The sequence below is a fragment of the Aricia agestis genome, chromosome 16 (assembly GCF_905147365.1).
Source record: "Aricia agestis chromosome 16, ilAriAges1.1, whole genome shotgun sequence".
Classification (NCBI taxonomy): Eukaryota; Metazoa; Arthropoda; class Insecta; order Lepidoptera; family Lycaenidae; genus Aricia; species Aricia agestis.
Window position 1 is genome coordinate 7692402 of NC_056421.1, and position 23185 is coordinate 7715586.

At 36.4% G+C, this 23185-nt stretch overlaps 1 protein-coding gene, 1 long non-coding RNA gene and 1 pseudogene across 2 annotated transcripts; 1 reads left to right on the plus strand and 2 right to left on the minus strand.

Moving 5' to 3' along the window:
• The first annotated feature begins 2171 nt into the window (after positions 1-2171).
• LOC121734576 lies at positions 2172-2364 on the plus strand. Its single transcript, XR_006036756.1, has 2 exons — positions 2172-2284; positions 2321-2364. It is a non-coding gene; the product is annotated as an uncharacterized LOC121734576 (long non-coding RNA).
• A 1531-nt stretch (positions 2365-3895) lies between these two features.
• On the minus strand, positions 3896-10965 carry LOC121734575 (26S proteasome regulatory subunit 6B). Its single transcript, XM_042125149.1, has 10 exons — positions 10842-10965; positions 10676-10768; positions 10268-10439; positions 9278-9439; positions 8090-8293; positions 7361-7508; positions 6856-6952; positions 4856-4950; positions 4353-4511; positions 3896-4038 (listed from the first exon to the last, which is right to left on the minus strand). The coding sequence occupies exons 1-10, from the start codon at positions 10872-10874 to the stop codon at positions 3954-3956; spliced, it is 1248 nt and encodes a 415-aa protein (XP_041981083.1). The 5' UTR covers positions 10875-10965; the 3' UTR covers positions 3896-3953.
• Positions 10966-16969: 6004 nt separating this feature from the next.
• On the minus strand, positions 16970-22787 carry LOC121735028 (annotated as a pseudogene).
• Positions 22788-23185: the final 398 nt, after the last annotated feature.

Consider the following 23185-nt stretch of genomic DNA (forward strand, 5'->3'; position numbering starts at 1 on the left):
CCGATGGTCGGGAAATACGATCGTTGCCGAAAAATTACGAAAATTACAGTGCTCCCTAAGTGATAATGCGCATAGCGCATTATCACTTAGGGAGCACTGTACAGCTGTTCAGTAATTAATATTCGATTCTGAGTGCGGCAGTAAGACTCAGTTATTTATGTCTTACTTATGTACGTTATGCAGTGCACGCAACAACGTCACAACATCTTGTCTATACTCAGGATCGTACACCCAAGTAACTAATATCATGTAAATATTTTTATATACTATATTTTTTGTAAAATTGGCACTTTTGATTCACAGTCTAACATTGTACCGCTTACCCACCGCTAATATAAATGCACTATAGCACTATAGCAGAAAATATGTCACTTAATATTTATAATCAACGGCCTATCCTTAGAAAATAGTATCTAGACGTCCACATTGTGCCTTTAAGAGTAACTTTGCACCTCTAGAATATTAGAACAATATTATATACAACATTTGTAGTCGATATATTAGAAAGAATCATCAATCTTTCATATTTACAAACGTTCGTAATAAAATACTAAATACTCAGACCAATTCGTGTCTACAATGAAATGTACTTATTGTACCTTTAATTATATGAAACATTCCATAATAGTGGCAGATTTTAACGAAGTTTCCATTGTAGTAAAAGTAATATAAATAAGTATGAAAATACTTTGTTATAAAAAGCAGAGGAGAGGCAATCTTTGTGCATTATAAAAAAACCATAGTAATGGTTTTGTGGTTCACACTAATCATAAAAATCCAGTGAAATCATTCCCTCATATTCTTAAATATTATGGAGTAATTTACGTTTTAAATAAATTAATATTTAACTTATTGTGTAATGTTTAGATTAGATGAATATTGTTGAATGTTATTGTTACAATATGGCCATAAAAGTTTGATTATATTCTAATTAAGGACCTATGTAACGTTCTATATTCTTATTTCCCGTCCAATTGTGAAACTTTGTGAGATTGTTGTTATAATATCAATGAAATGTTCTTTACAATTGTTATAGAAATGTGCCTCGACGAATTTTTAAATCAGTATTATGAAATTGAAATTAAATTATTTTTATAAATGTATGAAATTACGTAAATTTTACAAAATATGTGTTTTGAAATCCTCAAAGCAAAATGTACCCAATGCTAAAGGGTAACTAATTTTTGCAAAGTAATGATTGGCTACTCATTTTTATCTCACCAAAATACTTTTTCTTCATCATTCCAAAATCATTTAGAAATTAAGATAAATAGCTTAAGTATTGTTTCTGTAATTTTCTACTTATTATTATCTAAAGAGATTAACGTTTATGCTATTAGCTGTATTTATGCTTTTATTTAGATATAAGGCAGCTAGATTGTACTTATAAGTGTACTTAAGGTCACCTAACATACATCCGCCTTAATTCTTCGGAATACATTTTTCAACGATGAATGATTCACTATAAGTTTTTGAACAAAACGTTAAAGAATGTTGTAGTCAGCTATTTGAATTGGCTAGCCAACTTGATGCCTGTTAAAGTTGTGTAGGAGTTTCATAGAAATCGCATAAATCATAATATATTTGTTGACAAGAACCAAGAACTGTTAAAATACATATTTGACGTAGTGCTATACTAATGATGAAGAAATATATAGGTTAGCAAACAAATAAAGGGATTTAGTTGTTGGCTAATTCAAGTAGATGACAAAAAAAACATACACCAATATAATGGGCCTTCGACCTACATACTGTTCGAGCATATTTTGAGTTCTTGGACTATCGTACGTGCCTTAATATGCATTCAGTACTACATTCCAATAAATTACAATATTTTTTTTATATTTGATAAAATGTTTATGAGCCAATTTTAATTTTACTAATTTTGGGTTGATAAAGTGTAAAAATAATAAAGCACTTGATAAAAATAGCATAGTATTTTAGCAAACGCTAGATGAGTGACTGATTAAAATGAAACATGTTTCTAAATATAAGGCCTATTTATTCATCACAAGTATCATGACAGACAATGTATTTAATAAGATCAATTTCTAAGGTAGCATGCCAAATATATTGTAATATCGCATTGTTAAATAAGAACTGTTATAAATATAGATTTTCCAATTAAATGGTCTTTACTATTTCTCTCTTGCCTACTCACTTTTTAAGTAAGGTCAATGTTTCGAAGTCCGTCTGGGAGTTAAGTCCGTCTAGCGGCAATTACTTCCATATTTGAACGACTAGTTTCATATGGCTCAGTGGGTAAAACAATATTGCAAAGTTAGTTTGATCCTACGAATAATAAATTTATTATTCGTAGGTTTGATCTAAGAAACAGACATGTCGCTACTAACTACCTGTTACGAAAAAAACGATCTCAATTTTTTTCCGTTTTGTACTTGCAATCGGAGTGTAAGTCTCTGCCAAAAAATTAAAAAAAGTTAATACGAAGGAGTTTTTGGAGTTTCTTGGATTACATAAGTAATTTAGTGATCCTTTTACTTATTACTGGTGTTCGATTCGTTAATATCGCTTTAATTTCGTTATTATCACCTGCAACATGTGTCTAACCTAAAAATGCAATAATTGGGAAGTCCGTCTAGTTTTCATAAGGAAAGGCCGTCATATGCCGGTCTTGCCTCGAATCAGATATTGTCAACCTTTTCAAATATACATGTCTTTATTGTTAATTTGCATTTAAACTATGGACTACTAAATCATAGCATTGCCCAAATTTTACTGCACGAAAAGAGCATACAAGAGGGGCTGACAAAAATTGCAAAAGTTATAAACTACTAAGTAAAAAAGAAGGGTTTGGTTTTTTTAATATTCCAAAAACCAAAAAATTATTTGAGATAATCAAAATTTGAAAAAAGATCCTTAAAGAGCAGGAAATTTTGTTAAAAAATCCTACATCCCGGACCAACAACCCTTATAATTTTAATTGAGCGGCGAAAATAATGGTAAAAACGCGTAACTTTCGCGTGCATGGCCCCAATCTAAACTAAAAAGTTATTTTAACTAACTAAATATTAATATGAAGGAATAAAAAAAATAGGTTTTAAGTAGACATATCAATAACAATAATCAAATCAAAATTAAGTATGAATTTTTCAACATACTCCATGTTGAAAAATGTCTCATCCCATAAATGATGATGAAGCAAAATTGTTGATTTTACCGGCACTAATTAATATAATTTTGTTGCAATAAACATTTATGTTTATACTTACCCTCTTATTAATAAACGCCCTATAAGCTTTGAATAGTTATACAGTGTTTTGTCTTCTTCAATCCAATTAAAAATTTCACTTGTGTGACAGGAACAAAACACTATATAACTATTCAAAGCTTATAGGGCGTTTATTAATAAGAGGGTTAGTGTTTAATTTTTCAAAAAATGCACTATTATTTTAATGAAAATGTTTGCAACCACTAAGACTTACGATATGCCGGACTTGCCTTAAAATGATAAAAAATTAATTTTCTCTGGAATGCGAACCTTATTACCGACACCTTAAACACATATTTGAATGGCCGTTTTGCGGCTTTGCTAGAAACCGTTGCCATGCATTTTACTTCACAAGATAACTTGTGAAGTTATCTTGGCTATACTGCTGCTAGACGGACTTACCTCAAACTGTGAGGGAAGTCCGTCTACACGCCGAGTTTTTAAAAAATATAACGTAAGTAAAAAAATACGGGAACTAAGATTATTTTTAGATCATTATAATAGGTCTAATTAATATTATATAGCCTATAATTTCCGATGACACAAGTTACTTTAAAAAGCGGATCTCAAGTCAATAAATTATGTTAAAATTTAATTTTAGAAAAGTATGCCGGACTTCGACACATTGACCTTAGCTTAAAAAATAAAGTAAAAGAAATAATGTAAAAGTTAAGTAATCAGTTTTATTATTATTAAGATTTGCATTACAATACTATAAGATTTACTTGTAGAACTCGTATTCACTTTCGTCCTTCTTGATATTATTCTTGTAACCCTTCTCAAAGTCCTTAGGAAGAACAATATACCTGGAGAAAAAGGTCTAGGTTAGAATATAATTTATCTTTCTATGAATGAATTTTTTTGCAAGATAGTAAACTTTTCAAAATAACCATAAAATCTTTGTTACTGGTGATATTATTTCTTATAATAATAATTAGTAATCATAATACTTTATAGGTACTATACAGTTTTTAGGTTGTTGGAGAGCATCAAAATGGCATTCAAAGTTATTTACATTGACATTACTACTAGGAGTAAAAGTAAAAAAAGTAATAATGGTGTTGATGTCTATAAAAAAATAGTCTATGGTCATTAGAAAAGTATAGCAATATCTCCTCACCTGTTCTCTCTCACAGCGTGCATGCCGGCCTCCTGGCAGATGGCGTTGATGTCTGCGCCGGAGACGCGGTCCGGTCGCGCCACGAACTCCTCGAGGTCAACCTCCTCTGACAGGTTCATCTTGGCCGTGATCGTCGAGAAGATCAGACGCTTCTGACGTCTGAAATTTAAGTAGTGCGTTACTGTATTGTCTTAACTTCTGTGGTTTATGTTACGAGTTAGTCTTAGTTGATTTGATATTTTTCGCTAATAAAAAGCGCTATATTGAATACAAATTATCTCAAACAAAAAAGAACCAGGCACAACTGCTGCAATATTGTAGACCGTAAAAACCGTACCATACAGTGATACAATGTCTACCAAACATCATTGTTTAGTTTTTATTATTTGTACTCAATCACAAATTGCATTAAGACAGGAAAGGCAGTGAAGTCACATTTACATAATGCATACTGCAAAGCCAAAAATATGCATTAGAGTTTAGAATATGAAAAAGTTTTTTACCTGTCAGGAAGGGGGAACTCAATTTTTCTGTCGAGGCGGCCGGGTCTGAGCAGGGCGGGGTCCAATGTGTCGGCACGATTTGTTGCCATTATAACCTGTACACAAATATCAGTTTATTTAGTTGTTATTATAATGATAATATTTAAATTAATTAAATAAACAGTGTATTTGCAAGAATTAAGAACGTAAAACCCTCATAATATTAATAAACAGTGTATTTGCAAGAATTAAGAACGTAAAACCCTCATAATATTAATTTCATAAAAGTAAATCGATTATATTATTTGTATTATTTTTGTAGTTTGCACTATACCAACCAACCACTGCATACAATACCAACCACTTAAAACTGACAACTGAGTATTGGTTCTTATATTTAAGTGTCTAAACCATAAAGTTAATATACCTAGCGGTATAGAGAAACAAAGGCCTGAGCAAGAGAGATGTCACTATCAGTAACACTGCGTGGTAAAAAGAGACGTGTCATCGTGTACATGACAGCAGCACTCTTTTTTTGACGTCCAGTCGGCAAGTGCCGTACGTTGACAATTTAATCTCATAGAAATCATGTTCAATCATGCTTGTTTTTTTTTTTTTTTTTTTTTTATTAAATAAGGGGGCAAACGTGCAAACGGGTCACCTGATGGTAAGCAACTACCGTCGCCCCTGGACACTCGCAACATCAGAAGAGCTGCAGGTGCGTTGCCGGCCGGCCGTTGTGTAAGTGTATACGTACACATATTTTTACACACAGATGAAACCAATTTCGGTTACGTTTGACAGCTCGAGATTGTTGCTCTATTCCGCTAGGCATATTAACTTTATGGTCTAAACACACCATGCCGAAGTTACGCGGCGGAAACTCCGCATGATTACGTCAGCAATGTCAAACGCATACAAGTCGTAGTGCGCGCCAGCTCTAAGAGCTGGCGCGCACTATGACTTTATGTCGCGCGATTATTTTACCGGCGGACCAAAATTCAAATAAAATGTTACTTTTAATGAAATAGGCTACAGACTTCATTTTCTACCGACATTTGTCTAGCGACTGTCTAGCGGCAAAATGTCACTGAGAGGCGAAACGAACTTGTGTCTAAGGTGGAGAATTCATTCTATAAGGCGCAGGTTTGGCCTCATATGGAATATTGTTCTCATCTCTGAGCAGGGGCGCTAAAATACCAACTGCTCTCTCTAGATCGTATCCAACGAAGGGCCGCTCGAATTGTTGACTGCCATGGTGTTTCAAACAGCTTGGACCCCTTGGAATTACGCGGAGATGTAGCTTCACTCTGCATCCTCTATCGGTTGTATCACGGGGAGTGCTCTGAGGAATTGTTCGGAATCATACCACCTGCAACTTTTCGCTATCGTCCCACGCGAAAAACATACCATTCTTATCACCTTGATGAGTGGCAGTCTTGCACCGTGCGTTTTTCGCGTAACTTTCTGCCGCGCACTGTAAAACTCTGAAACGAACTGTCACCAGCAGTATTTCCGGACCTATACGACCTGCAAACCTTCAAGAAAAGAGCGTTGCGAGTTGATGTTGCCTGATGTTGCGAGTGTCCATGGGCGACGGTAGTTGCTTACTATCAGGTGACCCGTTTGCTCGTTTGCCCCCTTATTTAATAAAAAAAAAAAAACGACCCATGCTGCCGCTGCTTTTCAATGGCGTAGAGCAAAATGAAATCTATAGCTTATGTCATAAAGTGGCATTTTATTTGAATTTGTGTAGGTCGATAAAATAATCACGCGACTAAAAGTCGTAGTGCGCGCCAGCTCTAACGCGACGGAATTTCGGCATAAAGTGTCATCGGTAATTTAAAATACATTGCAGGCGGAATCAAGCCGAACTTCCGCCGTAGAAATTCGGCATAGTGTGTTTAGACACTTAATCATAATATATTAGGTTTTTTAATTACCTACTAATTACACTGTATGATATAGCAATAACTTATAACAAGATAAGTTTTTTAAAACAGTGTTTTGTTTAATCTTACTTTGACATTGGTGGTTTGATCAAATCCATCCATCTGGTTGAGAAGCTCCAACAAAATTCTCTGAACCTCTCTGTCAGCACCAGTTTGAGCATCAAACCTGTAAAGTAAGTAAAATAAAAAAAAATCAGTCTATAATATTACACTATGTTATTACTTTTAGTCAGGGAGCCGTAGAACAATTTTTTTTTATTACAAGCTAATTTATTGTGAGTAGCTTCATTTTGATAAAACAAACAACATTTTTATCTGCGAAAAATCTTGAAAGTGGTAGCTAACAGAGATAGAAAGGATTTCATACTTTAACTTGATGGTCTTAAAATATGTAACATTGTCCTACAAATATTGTTCTATTTGTAGGACAATGTTACTCTTAAATTATATAACTATTAACCTACCAATATACAAAAAATCAGCTGGTTAGGGTTCCGTTTTAGGGTACCGTAGTCAAGCAAGTTTTATTGATTACAGAACCCTAAATACTTCCTTGAACTAACAGCAGACATACCGTTTGGTTGCAATAGCATCAATTTCATCAATGAAGATGATGGCAGGACTGTTCTCTTTAGCCAGACGGAAGACATCTCTCACCATCCTGGGTCCCTCACCTAAGTACTTCTGTACAAACTCTGAGCCGACGACACGGATAAAGGCCGCTGAAATGAAAAAGTTTTATTGTATGACATTTATTTATGAACTAAGTTGTTATATTCAATATGGAAGTAATAATAATAATAATAATAATTTTATTTATTTCTCACCACATAATATTAAAAGACAGAAAGTAGGTACATAATTATAGACACAAAGTAGTATGATTATAGATAATTGTAGATAAAGTAGTATAATTATAGACACAAATAGGTCGACAAATAGCTCATTATCGGTAGGTTTCATGTGGGAGACTGGTGCCTAAACTGGGCGTGAGCCTGTATTTCAGGACACCAGGCCTCTATCCCAGATTAAAAAGCTCTACAAAAGAATGATTATGTTTAGAAGTAGATGTTCCAGTTTTAGATTAAGTATTAGTAATACAATATTTAATGTTATAAAGCTTATTTTTTGCATAATCAGTGTCACTAGACCTTTACTTACATGTATTGATATAAAAACCATGTTAGTAAATGTTCAATTACAATGTTAAAAAAAAAAAAACAAACATGACATTTTCGATTTTTAAACCAGAAAAAGCATGGCTTAAATGATCAACCGACATCTTCTAAATACTTGTACAAACCTGTAGTATGATGAGCGACAGCCTTAGCGAGCATAGTTTTGCCGCACCCCGGTGGTCCGTACATGAGCACACCTCGAGGAGGTTCAATACCAATTTGGCGATACAGCTCCACATGTGTCAACGGCAGCTCTACAGCCTCCCTGATCTCCTGTTTCTGAGTATCCATGCCTCCGATATCCGAGTACTGAACATCAGGTTTCTCATCTGTTAAAATAAAAATGATACTTTTGCACAATTTTGTAGCTTTGATTGGATGATTATATTTGAAAAATGAGTAGCTTTATTTACTATGCACAGGTATATGCATAGTAAATAAAGCTACTCATTTTTCAGATATATCATACCTAATGCCACTAAACAAAAACAAAGTGCACATTGGGACTGGATTTGAAAAATAGAAAATTTCTAAAAGGAAAGTACCTAACTGATGTTAGCATTTAAAGCTAGAATAAGATCTTTTTGTTTACATAATAATAATAATAAAGCCTTTATTTACTGATACCATTTTTACATAGAATAATAATATTTCAGATTATGATTAGACATTGGTGTCAGTTTGCCCTTTGGCAAAGGCCTCCCCTAGACTTCGCCACATTTGTCTGTCTGTGGCCGTCCTCTGCCACAATGCTCCCGCCATTTTTTAAAAGTCATCTTCCCATCTCTTTCTTGGGTGTCCTTTCTTTCTTATCCCGAGGATACCACATTGTTATATCTTTTGACCATTTGTTTCTCTTGTTTCTTATCATAATATGACCTGCCCAGCTCCATTTAAGTTTCTTTACAGTGTATGTGACATCAATGAGTTTTGTTTTCTTTCTAATTTCTGTTAGTTTATTTGTGTCCATTAGCTTGATGTTCAGAATACTTCTTTCCATTCTACTTTGGCAAACTTTGAGTGTTTTGTGTTCTTTCTTTGTAAGAGCCCAAGTTTGTGCGCCATAAGTCAAGCATGGCAGTACACATGAATCATGAAATTAACTTGGCACCTGCTTGCATAGAAGATTCCTCGCAAAGTACCATCAAGGAAATTGATTTCTAGGCAGTTGATGGACCTACATCATTTGGTCGGCATATGTCAATTCAATGTTAGCTGTGATTGGTTGGTTGGGTTTGACTTAACGTGACCAAATTACTTAGGTCCGTAATCTGCCTTGGAATCAACTTCTAATATAAAATCATGGAACTTACCAGCTTGCAACATAGAGATGGAACTGTCAGCTTCTGGAGGCAATACATCAACAAGGGCATTGGAGTGCTTATGAAGAGCTACTGATGCAGATGGTTTCAGCAGCTCTCTGTCGATTGTTGATAGAATGCGTACATAGTAGTTTGATCCTGTGGTGCTGCCAACTGAAAAGTTTAAGTTGTTATTATGTAATATTTATAACAGTAAGTAGTTTTACTTTGTAACTCCTGCCCATGGTGACTAATGAGATATTAGGGCAAAAATTTACTAAAAACATAAGAATATAATAACAAGAAACAATGCATTTATAATTATTAACTTTACTTTTATTAAACCAATTAAAGTAAAGTTAAAGCTAAAAGTGATGTATAAGTAAATGTAATATGGGCACATTATTTGTTTTGCATTTGCAGTAAATAATCAGACTTATTTTGAATTGGTTAATGTGATTATAGTTAGAACATTGTTGTTTTTTTTTGCATTTCACTTCACTTTACCTTAAGGCGGGGATTAATCTCAATCCAAAACGATAACTTTGCACACAACCAAAGACCAAACGTATACTCATCGCAATAAGATTCATTTTAGCTTAGCATAAAACTGAAATCACTCGAGCGGATTTTCTCTATTTTTCATGTTTTTTTTAAATATCTTTGGAAATAAACATTAAGAAACAAAATTGTTCGGTTAAGGAATTTTTAATATAGATAAACTAACAATTTATTCAAATAAAATGTATAATTATCCTAGTTAATACTTATATTTCGATGAAATCGATTTTTATCGGAGGTGAGTTTGTAAATTAATTACAGCCAAAGTATTAAGTTTTATTAAAATGTTTATGGTTTAAGGTATTTTAAATATAGTGCTTTATACCTCATATTTTTTTAAAACCTCGTTATTATATTGGAACTAGGTAAACCGGAAGTCGCGGAATAACAAATTGGGCTTTATCCTCGCCTTAATGTAAACTATAGATATGAGAAACTTACCGATGCCAGTGTTTTGATCAACAGCCTCTAGGAACTGTCCAATAACAAGTGGGACTGATTGGATTCTTTTCACCTCTTCCTGGGCATGCAGATATTCCTTTTTCAAATTCCTTTGTTCATCTTTGATGTACTCTTCTTGTACTTCAAGAAACTCTAGCATGCGTTGAAGTTTCTGAAAAAAGAAGTTGAAGAGATTAAAAAATTCATTTTCTTAAAATTTTTATTCATTAGTATAAAGTGTACTGCATATCTGTGTAGTTTATACTGTGCTTTGCTTACATTAAAATTAATTGATACAACGTTAAATAGTTTTAATTTACTATTATTGTACTAGAGTCTAGAACAGACTTAGGGTACAAATACATGAAGTGCTAAAGTGATGTCTCTCTTCTGATATCAGAAACTTACTTTGTATTTGGTATACAGATCTTCGGATTCCAATTCTTCAAAAGATTGGGGGCCCGCGATTGAAGCGCCTTTCGCATCAGTGATTTGCTCATCCTGAAATTACATCCAAGTTAGGAGAATTTACACATTAACAGAATATCAACAAAATCTCAATGACATTACGTACTTTCTCTGCAATTATAATGCCTATTTCTTCCATTTTTTGATAAAATTAATTCACTAGGGAAATATTAGATGACTTTGTTTCAAGAACGATAGCTGTATTTTCGAAACGTCAAACACAAATTGCAAAATGTCCCGTCATGCTGTCATTTGTCATAATTTTTTTTTCTTCTTGATATGGCACTTCGGCTATATAACCATGGCCAGTGTCAAGTATTATAAATGGCGGGAAAACAGTTTTGTTGCATACAATGAGGGATTTTCCTATTTTTTTAATTTGATTGTCAAACAGTTTCCATTTTAGTAACTAGATGGCGAATGGGTAGACAACTATCGGTAATACCATCAATAATTGCTACAAAACTGGGCAAAATAATGTAAAACTTGATACATTTCAATTTGAAAAAGACGCAATAATATTCCAATGAATAGGATAATAAAGCTGTTATTATCCTCTAGTCTGTCGATTAAAATCTGACGTCATCTTGATATCTGTCATACCGCCCGGCGGCACCGTGACAGACGCGGGTTTCGAGCCGTTAGGTTTAACTAAAACTTGATTTTCTACGATTCTAATAACATTTATGTATTGCTACAATTACTAATATAATTAGAATAAGCTATAGGCTATATATAATAGGCGGCACGCGACAGACAGGGGTGGGATTTGACATACCGCCGGGTGGCAAATGACGATGTTTTAGCTAAAATTCATGGAAGAAATAGCCCTATTTACCGATATTCACACCAAATGTCACAGGAATTATACATTTTGGTTTTGACAACATCTTACCTGTACTTGTGCAAGATAACGGATATTTAATGGCTAATATTTTACCAATAATGAATATCAAAATCCCAACTGTGGTGACTCACCACAAAGAAGTTAAAGTTAACCTTATGGCGAGACTGCAGACGCTCGACCCTCAGGCGCAGTGTCGTCTTCTTCTGGATGTAGTCCACGACGTCCTCGACCTCCATGGACCAGTGCAGGCGGGATATGTACAGGGGCGTCGCGGGGACCTCGCTCTGCAGACGCAGCTCAGGCACATATGGTGCGGTGCCGCGATGGTTGCGGGCGGCGGGCTTCTTCTTTCTCCTCTCCACCAGAATGAGGCCCTCCTCATCGCACCTCCTGCTCTCGTCCTTGCCAGGCCGAGAAGACTCCACCTTGCGGCTCTCCTTAGTCTCTGGCCAAGCGTCTCATACATCAGCTGCTTCCTCTTGAAAATCTCCTCACTGGTGAAGGAGTGGGGATTGCAAAAAACGGATTTTGAAAAAAATCCGGATTTTCGGATTTTTTTCGGATTATCCGGATAGTCCGGATTTTTTGTAATTTTATGAATATTTTGGATAAACAGCTTTAAATAAGAGTTATTTTCTTATTATTTCTTTATTTAACATTAATTTTAAAAGTGCAAAATAAAACGTCTTAAAAAATTAACAGTTTTCGTTAGAGATTTTCACATGGGTGTAAAAAGGAAGAGATTAAAATAACAGTATCTGGTACTTTAAATATTATTAACAGCTTAAATGTATCTTGATTTGATTATCTATTTAAAAATGTAAAATTTTAGTTAATAAAATCCTAAGCAACCTCCGCTTTATGGACGACTTCGTAATTTTTGCGCCTACATCCGTCAGCCGCACAACATCAAATTATGCTCCAAGATCTGCAAGCCTAAAGGTGGAACTGACAAAAAATTAGTCAAAGACACGAACAATGAACTACAGTACGATACGTGGGGTTGAGGTAGACGAGCAAGGAATCCACTATGTCAACGGGTACCTGTACTTGGGCCAATTATAGGTCTACCAGGATCTGATAGCAAAAAGTGAGAAAAGAAATTGACTCTAGCAATACCGGGGTAATTGAAATAAAACATTTTGATCCTTTTTTCCCTTATAGCGGCTTGTTTTGTGTGTGAAATATAAAAAAAAATATCCAATGATCACGGATATTTTTTGAAAATTTGCCATCAGATCCTGGTAGACCTATAGTTTCTTATGACAACAGAAAGGCAGAAAAACTGGTCAATGAAGAATGGTGACTTACCTAGACTCGTTGATACGTGTATTTCGCTCGTCATAACCAACGATGCGCAAATTCTATCATTGACCGATTTACGATTTACAAAACTTCCAACTCGGGGTCTGCCAAAGAGCAATATAGTTCAAATCTCAACAAAACAAAAAAACATAATGTGCTTCCAAAGTATAATCAGAGACGTAGGAATCAAGACGGCCAAGCTTAACCCTCGATCACTCGCGCGGTTTTTAGCCCCGCGAGCGCTCGCGGGGTATTGTGGCCACCCCACATATTGTAAGTGATTTTTTATGCAATATAATATCAGTCAACGAAATTAAACCAGCATATTATTATTTTGTCTGGTTTGATGTATGTAAATAAGAACATTTAAATTGTATAATCAACGTTATTGCTGTTTTATAAAACATTAAAGTATCAGCCTTTTTTAGTCGTAATATTGGGATCTTTTCTGAAAACAGACAAAAAACAAATACTTCTAGCTTTTTCACATAAATTTTCTAATTCAAAATCGTAAATATAAGGTCTAATTTATTAAATAAAATAAATTTTTCTTATTTTTCCGAACAGGAACTGAAAATTAACTTTATATGTTTTTGGCACATACATTTTTTGCGAAAATTACAGTGACTCAAGGTTATGGTGTCTTTACTTATATACAGCATTGCTTTTTTTATTGTGACATTCATTCGGTGCTTGATCCAGGAGCATTCAACATCATCTTGAGTACTTTGGGCAACCCTGGTTGTACATATCTTTTTTCAAGGTGGCCCTGAAGAATGCTCAAACCCAATGATTCCACAAACTCAGACCTTTTCATGCTAGCTTGCGATTGCGCCATATTCCAATTGTAGATAACATTTTCATTGATGTCAGACGTATACTACTAGGACCCTCAAATCCAGCCTCTTCTACTTTAGACTCTTCAACTGCTGAAGCATCCTGTGCTGACAAAGAATCATGATCAGATTCTTGAATAAAATCTTCATCCATTCTGGCATTGCTTTCCACTAAAGAATTACTTCTTCTAATAATGGCACCCATTATTTCTCTTTCTCTTGTTCCCAACTCATCTAAACACAAATATCTGAAAAAAAACGTTATATACGAACAAAGAAAATATGTAAATAAAAAGTTTATGCTCCATAAATGGTAATGTAACTTCTGAAAAAGTATATCACGAGCACTCGCGGGGTGTCGTGACCACCCCACGCAACTTTCAACTCTTTGTCAAGCTACAAGCACTTGCGCTACACTGTCCCTTCCACCTTGTGTCGACACGTTTGAAGGTCACTTGAAGGTATCGGGAAGCGCGAATTCGTAACCAGATAAATTATTATATATTTTTACGTTCAAAAACGCGTGGGGTGCTGACAGCACCCCACGCGAGTGATGGCGGGTTAAGTGGCATTGGGCTGGTCACGTTGTCCGCATAAATCTAGGCTGGATATCTACTGAGTGGGTATCTAGGCCTAAGAAATATAGGCGTTATGCTCTGGAGGTGTTTTTTTTCCTCCAAAGGTAATCCTGGCGTAACGACGATCCTTGAGGATCTATTGTGAATCTTTCGTATTAAAGTACCATCCCCAACCCAGTGCTGCTCATAAATTTAACGATGTGATTGGGATTGGTGCTACAATTTTCCTCTTTGGTAAATTAGGAGAGTTTTTGCTCTGTAGTAGAGCAGTAGAGTCAAGTAGAAGGTGAATAGGTGTGTCACAGAATCTGCAGGTCGTAATGCTATTAACACCTATTCTGTAAAGGTGCTTGTTGAGCTTTCATTGTCCAGTTATGCTTCTGGTAAGGATTCTATTTTTTTTCTTAATTGCCAACTCGTCAGTGGTTACGTTACCAATGAGGAAACAAGGATTGCGAAGACTTTAGGCTAGAATAAACTCCCCACTGGAGGCATACCAGCTGGGCTGGTAAACGGTGACGCTGGAGCAAGATAAGTGAAAGATTCGGGCGGCACCATTGCCCACCAGTTGGATATTATATTTATATTAAGGCTATTGCACAGAATAATGACTTAAAATAATTTGGGCGTGAAGAGGTAACATACAGACTGAAACAGACACTCTTTCGTATTTATAATATTAAGTAGTAGGATAATTATAACCTCAATGTGAACAAAAACAAAATATTTATAAACATAGTATAAACAAAGTATATATATACTAAAATTATTTATTAATTTTAGATATAGCAACTTTGGCAGCTCAAATCTTCGAAATGTGACACTTTACGCGGTTTTGTCCAAGATTATTTTTTGTTAGCTATGCATTTTTGAAAAAAATATTTGTGAACGCGGAAAAACACAATGGCGGACAGTAGGTCGGCCAGTTCATACAAAAATCTTCATACCCTTTATCATCATTGCATTTATATTATCATATAGTAAAATAAGAGCTAGGTTATAAGAAATTAAAATATTGTCGTTATTTCTTTTAAATAAAATGAAAAAATGTTAAGAAATTAATTACAACCAACAAATAACTACACAGTGGAATGTTAGACATACGAAATTCTGACTTTGGTACGTGTAGACCATACAAAGTTGTGATAGCGCCTTTAAACAAATTTAATGTGAATTTGTATGTCAGATATTACAGGATACATTTAAATTAATTTTATATTACGTAAAAGCTTATTTTTCATAATTTTATCTACTATTCGAAAAAATCGAAAATACGGATTTTGAAAAATAAAAACCCGGATTTTTCAGAGGCCCAAAAAATCCGGATTATCCGGATTTTTCGGATTTCGCAGTATCCGGATTGCAATCCCTATGAAGGAGGACTTGCAGATCTGCATGATGCTGACCTCGTCCATGGTGTCGTTGGCCACGAGTGCCATAGTCACGTGCAGCGGCAATATGCCGCGCGATTCGCGAAAATATTAATTAATTAATATTTGCAGCGTGTGTAACGTGGAGCACGACCGTTCGCTAGCTCGACACATTACACATCAATGAGCCTTTTTTCTACAAATCATAAAGACATTGGAACATTATACTTTATTTTTGGTATTTGAGCAGGAATGAAATGAAAATGAAAATATACTTTATTGTGCACAAACAGTTACATAAAATACAAAGTTTAAAAAGAAATAATATTAATAAATGCAGAAAGCACACAAAGGCGGCCTTATTACTTAGCAGCAATCTCTTTCAGGCAACCTTTGAGCGAAAGGATTAGAATGCTGGAATCGGGTATAGTGCTAAAAGTATATTAATTAAATACTGAAACATATAATTATAAATAAGTACATAGATAGATATATAATATAATATAATAAAACATACATATTATGCTAAAATATAGGTAAATATAGGTCTTCTTTGTAGTATATTTCAAGCTTGGGAGGAGTCGCAGGACGCTCTAGGTGTCTTTTGCGACGACCTCTCCAAAGCCTTCGATTGTGTGGATCATGCTACATTGATCAGGAAATTGCGCCACTATGGCATAAATGACTCAGCTCTTAGCCTCTTGACTTCTTACCTTATAAACAGGACTCAAAGGGTTGAAGTAAACGGTAACAGGTCCAATGGAACCAAAATAGAATTAGGTGTCCCACAGGAATCTATTTTAGGCCCATTTCTTTTTCTCGTCTATATAAATGTTACCTTGTTAAGGAAAATGATAATGAGATAGTACTTTTTGCTGATGACACTTTACTTATTTTTAAAGTGAAGCGACAACAGTCAAATTACGACGAGGTAAACAGTGCTCTCTCAAAAATAGTACATTGGTTTAATGCTAATAAATTACTTTTAAATTCCAGTAAAACTAAATGTGTAAAGTTCACTTTGTCCAATGTTAGGCAAGTCCAAACCAATGTACTATTGAATGATGAGAAGATGAATTTGGTAGACACCACTGTATTCTTAGGTATAACACTTGATAGTAAATTACAGTGGGGTCCTCATATTGCTAATCTTGCAGGTAGGCTCAGTTCTGTGGCATATGCAGTCAGAAAAATCAGAGAAATTTCTGATGAAGACACGGCACGATTAGTATATTTTAGTTATTTTTTATTTAGAAGTATGTGTTAGTTATTTAGAAGCATGGCTTTCTGATCATTTTTTAATCTTTGTGCTGGTTGATAAAGTTGATGAAGGAGGTTACACGAGCGAAAACAGCCGGTAAACCGGACCCACCCAGCGGTGGAACCGAATGATGTTATACCGATCTGAAAACAAAAAACCTCAACGTTAAAGGGACCTTACTTACTTCATTCGTGGAATTTACTTCATTATCAAATAACAGAAGACAATTTTTGCGTTGTTTGAAAGGAGTTTTTAATATTCGCTTTGGTCCTAGTTGGAAATCGTTATTTTCTATACCTAAAAGACATGATTTAGAAAATAGGTGAGCTTGCATTGTAAACACAACTATCTGGCCTTTAAAGAAACGCGACATGAGCAGGATTCACAGACTGCAGGTGGCTATTTAAGTTATCATTCTTACGGATTCATACCTGAATAGTTCTTCCACCACTCTCCACCACCAAAGGTCCACCAGAATCTCCGCTGCAAGTGGAGCTGCCGCCCAGACCGCTGGTGCAGATGTTGGAAGACTGGATGAGGAATGGATAACCCAGGGAGCAGATGGAGTTAGTGATCACGTTCAACCTTACATGGTTCAACGATTGGCTCGTTGAGATGTTCTCGCCTGCGAAGACATATTGATAATAATACTTATCTAAGATAAAGTTGCCACAAAGAAGCCACATATCGGCGTGATTCCACGGGATCCAGCTTGTTTGAAAGACTATGGCAGTCAACAATCTTAGCGGCCATTCGTTGGATACGATTCAGAGGGAAAAGTTGGTTATTCCCTGCCCAGATGAGAACAGTATTCGTAAGGCCGAACCGGCACCTTGTAGAGTTGTAGGCATTGGATCGGACTGAATTACTGCTCCGCTCTGTTAAAAACAACAAGCTTCTTCGAGGCTAACTTGGCCTTACCCTATAGATGGAATTTGGAACTGGGAGATTGTTAAAGTGGTGCCCTCAAAACAAGGATATACGACCATTGATAACATTTTTTGTGGTGAACTCGCAAACTTCGGGTCTTGGTGGGGTTAAATTGGATTAATTTAAGTCTACACCATTCAGGGACTTTCTCTAACGAATTCTCAATTTTAGACACAAGTTCGTTTCGGCTCTCGATGACATTTAGGCAAGGAATATTCGAGCAGCCGGTATATAGTATACTATATACCGGCTGCTCGGCATCACCTGCACATCATTTGCATATAAAATATAATAATATGTCTTAGACTCATTACCAACAGAAAGAGATTGAAGGCTTTCGAAGTGTTACTCACCATCTCGCGTTATTCCAAACCCAATAGCAATTGCGGATGCTCCAGCGTATAGGTCGTTCAGCTCATTGCTAGAAGGCAGAGCAACCGGTGCGATAGTAGCTGCGAAAAAAAAATGTTTTTTACTGATTACATAATATAACTTTAAGATTTGCCTCTGCCCAAGAATCAGTCAGAACACACAAAAATAAAACACGATGCAGAAATACGTATTAGGTATTAATTATTGCGACACGTTTCGTCTAATTTTGGTGTAACGCTAACGGCCCCGCCGCACCTGCGTCTATCGTCCGAAGCTTCGTGCTATGCTATGAGACGATACTATTGGACGATACACGCAGATCGTCCAATAGTATCGGTTAGCGTCGTATAGCGCGAAGCACCACACATATGCGGCCGCGGCATTAGAGTCCTTGGTAGTTGTGCACTTACCTGAGAATGTGATTGGACTGGACAAGTAAGTAATGCCGACGTCGTTGCGAGCTAGATTTGGGTTCCAGTTTGGATGGATCACTATAGCACCAGTGTGGACTCTGGTGCCACCGCTGAACAGCAGAACGGAGCCAAGGACCACCTCAAACCTCCAGGCCTGGTTTACACCATCGTTCCAGCAGTGGGCTGCTGTGAGGATCCTCAAAGCGCTGATAAGAGTACCACCGCATACTCCTCTGCTGGATATACCCACGATGTCTGATATAAGACCAGCCTGGGAAGATATTTGAAATTGGCAATAAAAAATGAGGAAATGATTTAGTTGTATAAATTATAAGAAAAGCTGAAAAATGTTTAGGAATGAAGAAAGGAGTTATGCAAACAATTGAAAAAAAACTTAAGATATTAAGATAAGGCTGCCTTCACATTACGTCGCAAGCACTGCGGCAGCAGCGCTGCAGCCGCGTGACTTCTATACAAACGACAGTCGCGCGGCTGCAGCGCTGCTGCCGCACTGCTTGCGACGTAATGTGAAGGTGCTGTAATGGGTTAACGGCGATATTGTTTTGAACTTTGACCGATGTGCCCAACCTTACTCATGTTTATTTTGTTGCTGGTGGCTGCTACAATTAGTTCGACCAAGCCAGTAGTGAAGAATGGGAACACTAAATTTTAGAGACAAACGGACAATTTCCTTTGTTTGTTTTCCAAAATTTTGCGTGTTTTTGTCTATTCTATCGTAAAAACAAAGGATTTCTATGACCTAATCCTGCTGATAGGAATCTATGTTTTTGGAAGCGAAGACCAACCTGGTAAGGGTACTGTCCTAAGGCAGCTGGCACTCCCCCGACGATTCTGGATCCCGGCTTCAGATATTCCTCTTCTGCCTTCTGGATTTTCTCTGCCAGAGGAATACCATATTTGGTGATGTACCCAAAAACTGGGCTCTCGACCTCTTGCACTTCGATTGGACTTGCGCAGACGCAACCGAATGCAACACAAGCTAATACCACTGATACCTTCATCGTGAACCAACCAACAGTGCAAGTTGTTTACTTGCATGCAAGTATATTTTATGTTACAATCAATCAGAACAGATAATCCACTGACTTGTTTAATTTATTTGATATTAATGTTGATAACAAAACACTGACATTATCAAACAGAATTAGCAGGTGTGATTAAAGGAAAAAATACAGTTAAGGCCGTCCCCCGAGCAAACGACCTTGACCATACATTTGCCAATTGCTGCGCTGCCGAGATCGCACCAAAACCCTATTTTTTTAACCGACTTCCAAAAAACGAGGAGGTTATATATCGGCTGTGGATATTTTTTTATTTATTTTTTTATTTTTGTATGTTCGACCACTACTCCTCCGTTTGTGAACCGATTTTTAAAATTTTTATTTTGTTATATTAGGTTTCACTCCAATTTGGTCCCATTTTCACAAAAGTGGTGATCTGATGATGGGATCCATGAGTAATCGAGGGAACTCCTCAAAATTTATATGGAAACATATGGTGATTTTGATTTTATGAGAAGCATCCTAAGCATATGCTACCAAAACGCAAGAGTTTGCACCAAGGTATACTATGGTTCCGAAGATACTAAGAGAACTCCGGATTCCTTATAGATACAAGTTTGGGGGTTTAGGCGTTGTTTTAAGAACTGAAAGCATATGCTACTAAGCAAATTACATTCATAATCATCATCACTACCATGTCAGGGTCACCAATGTCACAACTCACATGGTTGTATATAGATACAATATACACACAACACCATAAAATATCATCAGTCATCTCGTTATGTCTTTATTTATTTGGTACATTTCAAAGCGATTTTAATATAAAAAATATACTTAAAAATGTTGTTTCAAAATACATAATATTTCAAGTACCACAAAATTGAACATATTAAGTAACAAATTCAACCTTTACTCCAGAGCGTAAGGCACACATTTGGGTTGGACTGAAGGAAACGGGGCACTATGGAAAAAATACTTACTTACAATAAATTGGTTGTCAAACACGAATTAGGGGCGGGACACAAAAACACGATACGACTTTGTGTCGTACCACGACGCGACGTCGTGTCGTGGGAATCCACGACGAGCATCGTAAATTATTATTTTTAACAAAAAATTAAAACCGACTTCCAAGGTAAAAACAATAATAACATCCTTATAATATGAACTAAAAAGTATTAAATAATACGGTACCAGATAGCTAAATCTTTTGTTCTCTGACAGAATATTTGAAATTTTTGGAACTGGCACCGACTTCAAAATTATGAAGATTGAGTACAGAAATAGTTGAGGTGTAGCCGAATTCGGAAAAAGGCACTATTAGATAGGAAAAATTATTTTCAAAATTTTGACGAAAAATTTTTATACTTACTAATAATTACTTATCTTAGTTCAAAATTGACCTAAAAAAAATTAAAACGTGGAATATGTCGTTTATGATACTGTCGATCTATTGGCGTGTGTTTTAAATAAAAGTAATCTGTAAATACTAAGGAGATGCTGAATGTATGCTTGAATTTTAATAAATTGGTTTTACTTTGGAAGCTGATATCATGAGTATAATAAACAAAAATAGAAAATTTAAAACGCGGAAAGGAATGTTGATATACTAAAAATTATTGCTGTATTTTTATTATAACTTTGTAGCTTTCAAATTATGAGTTTATAAGGCTCTAAATACGGTAAATTACGGAATCTCCGTAGGGCAGGCCCTTAATTACTAAGTAGGAGTTTAGTAGATAGATATTAGAATAACAAATGGATAGGTACTAACCATTTGCTAGTTTACTTATTACAAAAAAATCGAAAAAAAAATCTTTATTATTTAAAATCGAAAACTTAATATATGGAATGTAACTGGGTACTTAATCTACGGGTAGATTAATTACCCAGGCGTGACGAATCTAGCGATATCAATAATCTTGTGAGGACTTTCTGACTCAGCCATATTATAACTATAAGGCTTAGGCCAAACCTACGCGACCATAGCGACTGCGAAGCGCGAGCGTCTACCGCGCGGCGGACGCTGCCAATGCCCATACAACAAACGTGTTTGTTGTGGCCGTTTTTGCTCAATATCAATAATCGCAACAGGTAGGCACCTAACATTTTTATAAAGAGCTTAAATATGTGTGTATTTTAACAATTAATAATAATTCAAATTCAAATTCTTTATTAAGCATACAATAATATACAATAGTATAAAAGCTAGGTAGCGTACATTACGTCGTCTAATCCCATGCTAAGTAAAAACTTGTGTTGTGGCAATCAGACAACAGATGCACGCCGAACTATTTTATCCTAATATATATTATTTACACATTCACACACACAATCACACTACACTTTATCACGTAAAAGTCTCTTTCGGCGACGTGATGCGCGCTTCGTTCGGGAGCCTCCCCCGGAACCTCCGGTAAACTACACCGGCGGGCCAGAACTCCTCCACCTCGAAGATGGATAAAACTTGAGTCAGCACTCTCACCACAAAGGAACTGAAATTCACTTTGTGACGAGAGTGCAGACGCTCCACCCTCAAGGTTTAGGTGGTCTTCTCGCGGATGTAGTTTACGACGTCTTCGACCGTCATGGACCAGTGCAGGCGCGACACGTAGAGCGGCGTCGCGGGCACCTCGCTCCGCAGGCGCAGCTCGGGCACATAAGGTGCGGTGCCGCGGTGGTTGCGGACGGTGGGCTTCCTCTTCTTCCTCCTCTCCACCAGAACGAAGCCCTCCTCATCGCACCTCCTGCTCTCGTCCCTGTCGAGTCGAAGATGTTCAGCCTTGCGGCCCTCCTTTGCACTCCTCGCTTTTGCCCGCGGAGGTGGTGCGGGGCAAGCAGCGACGCTTGCATAGTTTTTCGCTTGAGTCGATGGCCTCAATTTCGTGTCGACGTCATGCGGTGACGCGGACGGCGAGCTGACGGCGGCGGCTGTTGCTGACCCACTTGATTTTGCTGACGTGCAAAACGGCGAGTCGCGTTGAGCTTCACGACGCATATTTATCGAGTCGATCGGATGCTCGGGTGACCTACATAATGAATCTCGTTCTCGTTTTCGCATCTCGTCCAGCTCTGCCCTCATGATGTTGAACTTCTGGAGCAGGCTGGAGAGCATAGATGCCTAGAATAATATTTAAATAAAATAAAAAATTAGGGGCTCCCATACAAAAAACACAATTTTTGGCCTATTTTTGCTTTATACCGGTACGGAACCCTTCATGCGCGAGTTTTTCTCGCACTTGGCCGATTATTTTTTATTCCCGTCAGAATAATCTTTCGATTTGATCTTCCACAGTGCGAGCAGAGATTTTTATAAGTAATTCAATGAATTCAGTTGCGAACTGACGATTTTTTAAATTTTTTTTGGGCCTTACGCATACTGCCGTTTTACCAACTACACGCACAACGTCAAGCATGCACGTGGAGCCTAAATTAATTCGACTTGACCATTGTCGACGAGTATTATTTCTCTGCACCTTCCAAATCAAAAGCAAGCTTAGCACCTCGCAACCC

Bases quoted from the DNA above. Each gene is read 5' to 3' on its own strand.
- LOC121734575 (XM_042125149.1), bottom strand. From the start codon at position 10,874: ATGGAAGAAATAGGCATTATAATTGCAGAGAAA. The intron at 10,769-10,841 runs GTACGTAATGTC...ATGTAATTTCAG, and splicing joins GCATTATAATTGCAGAGAAA to GATGAGCAAATCACTGATGC. The intron at 4,951-6,855 runs GTAAGATTAAAC...ATTTGTGTACAG, and splicing joins ATCAAACCACCAATGTCAAA to GTTATAATGGCAACAAATCG.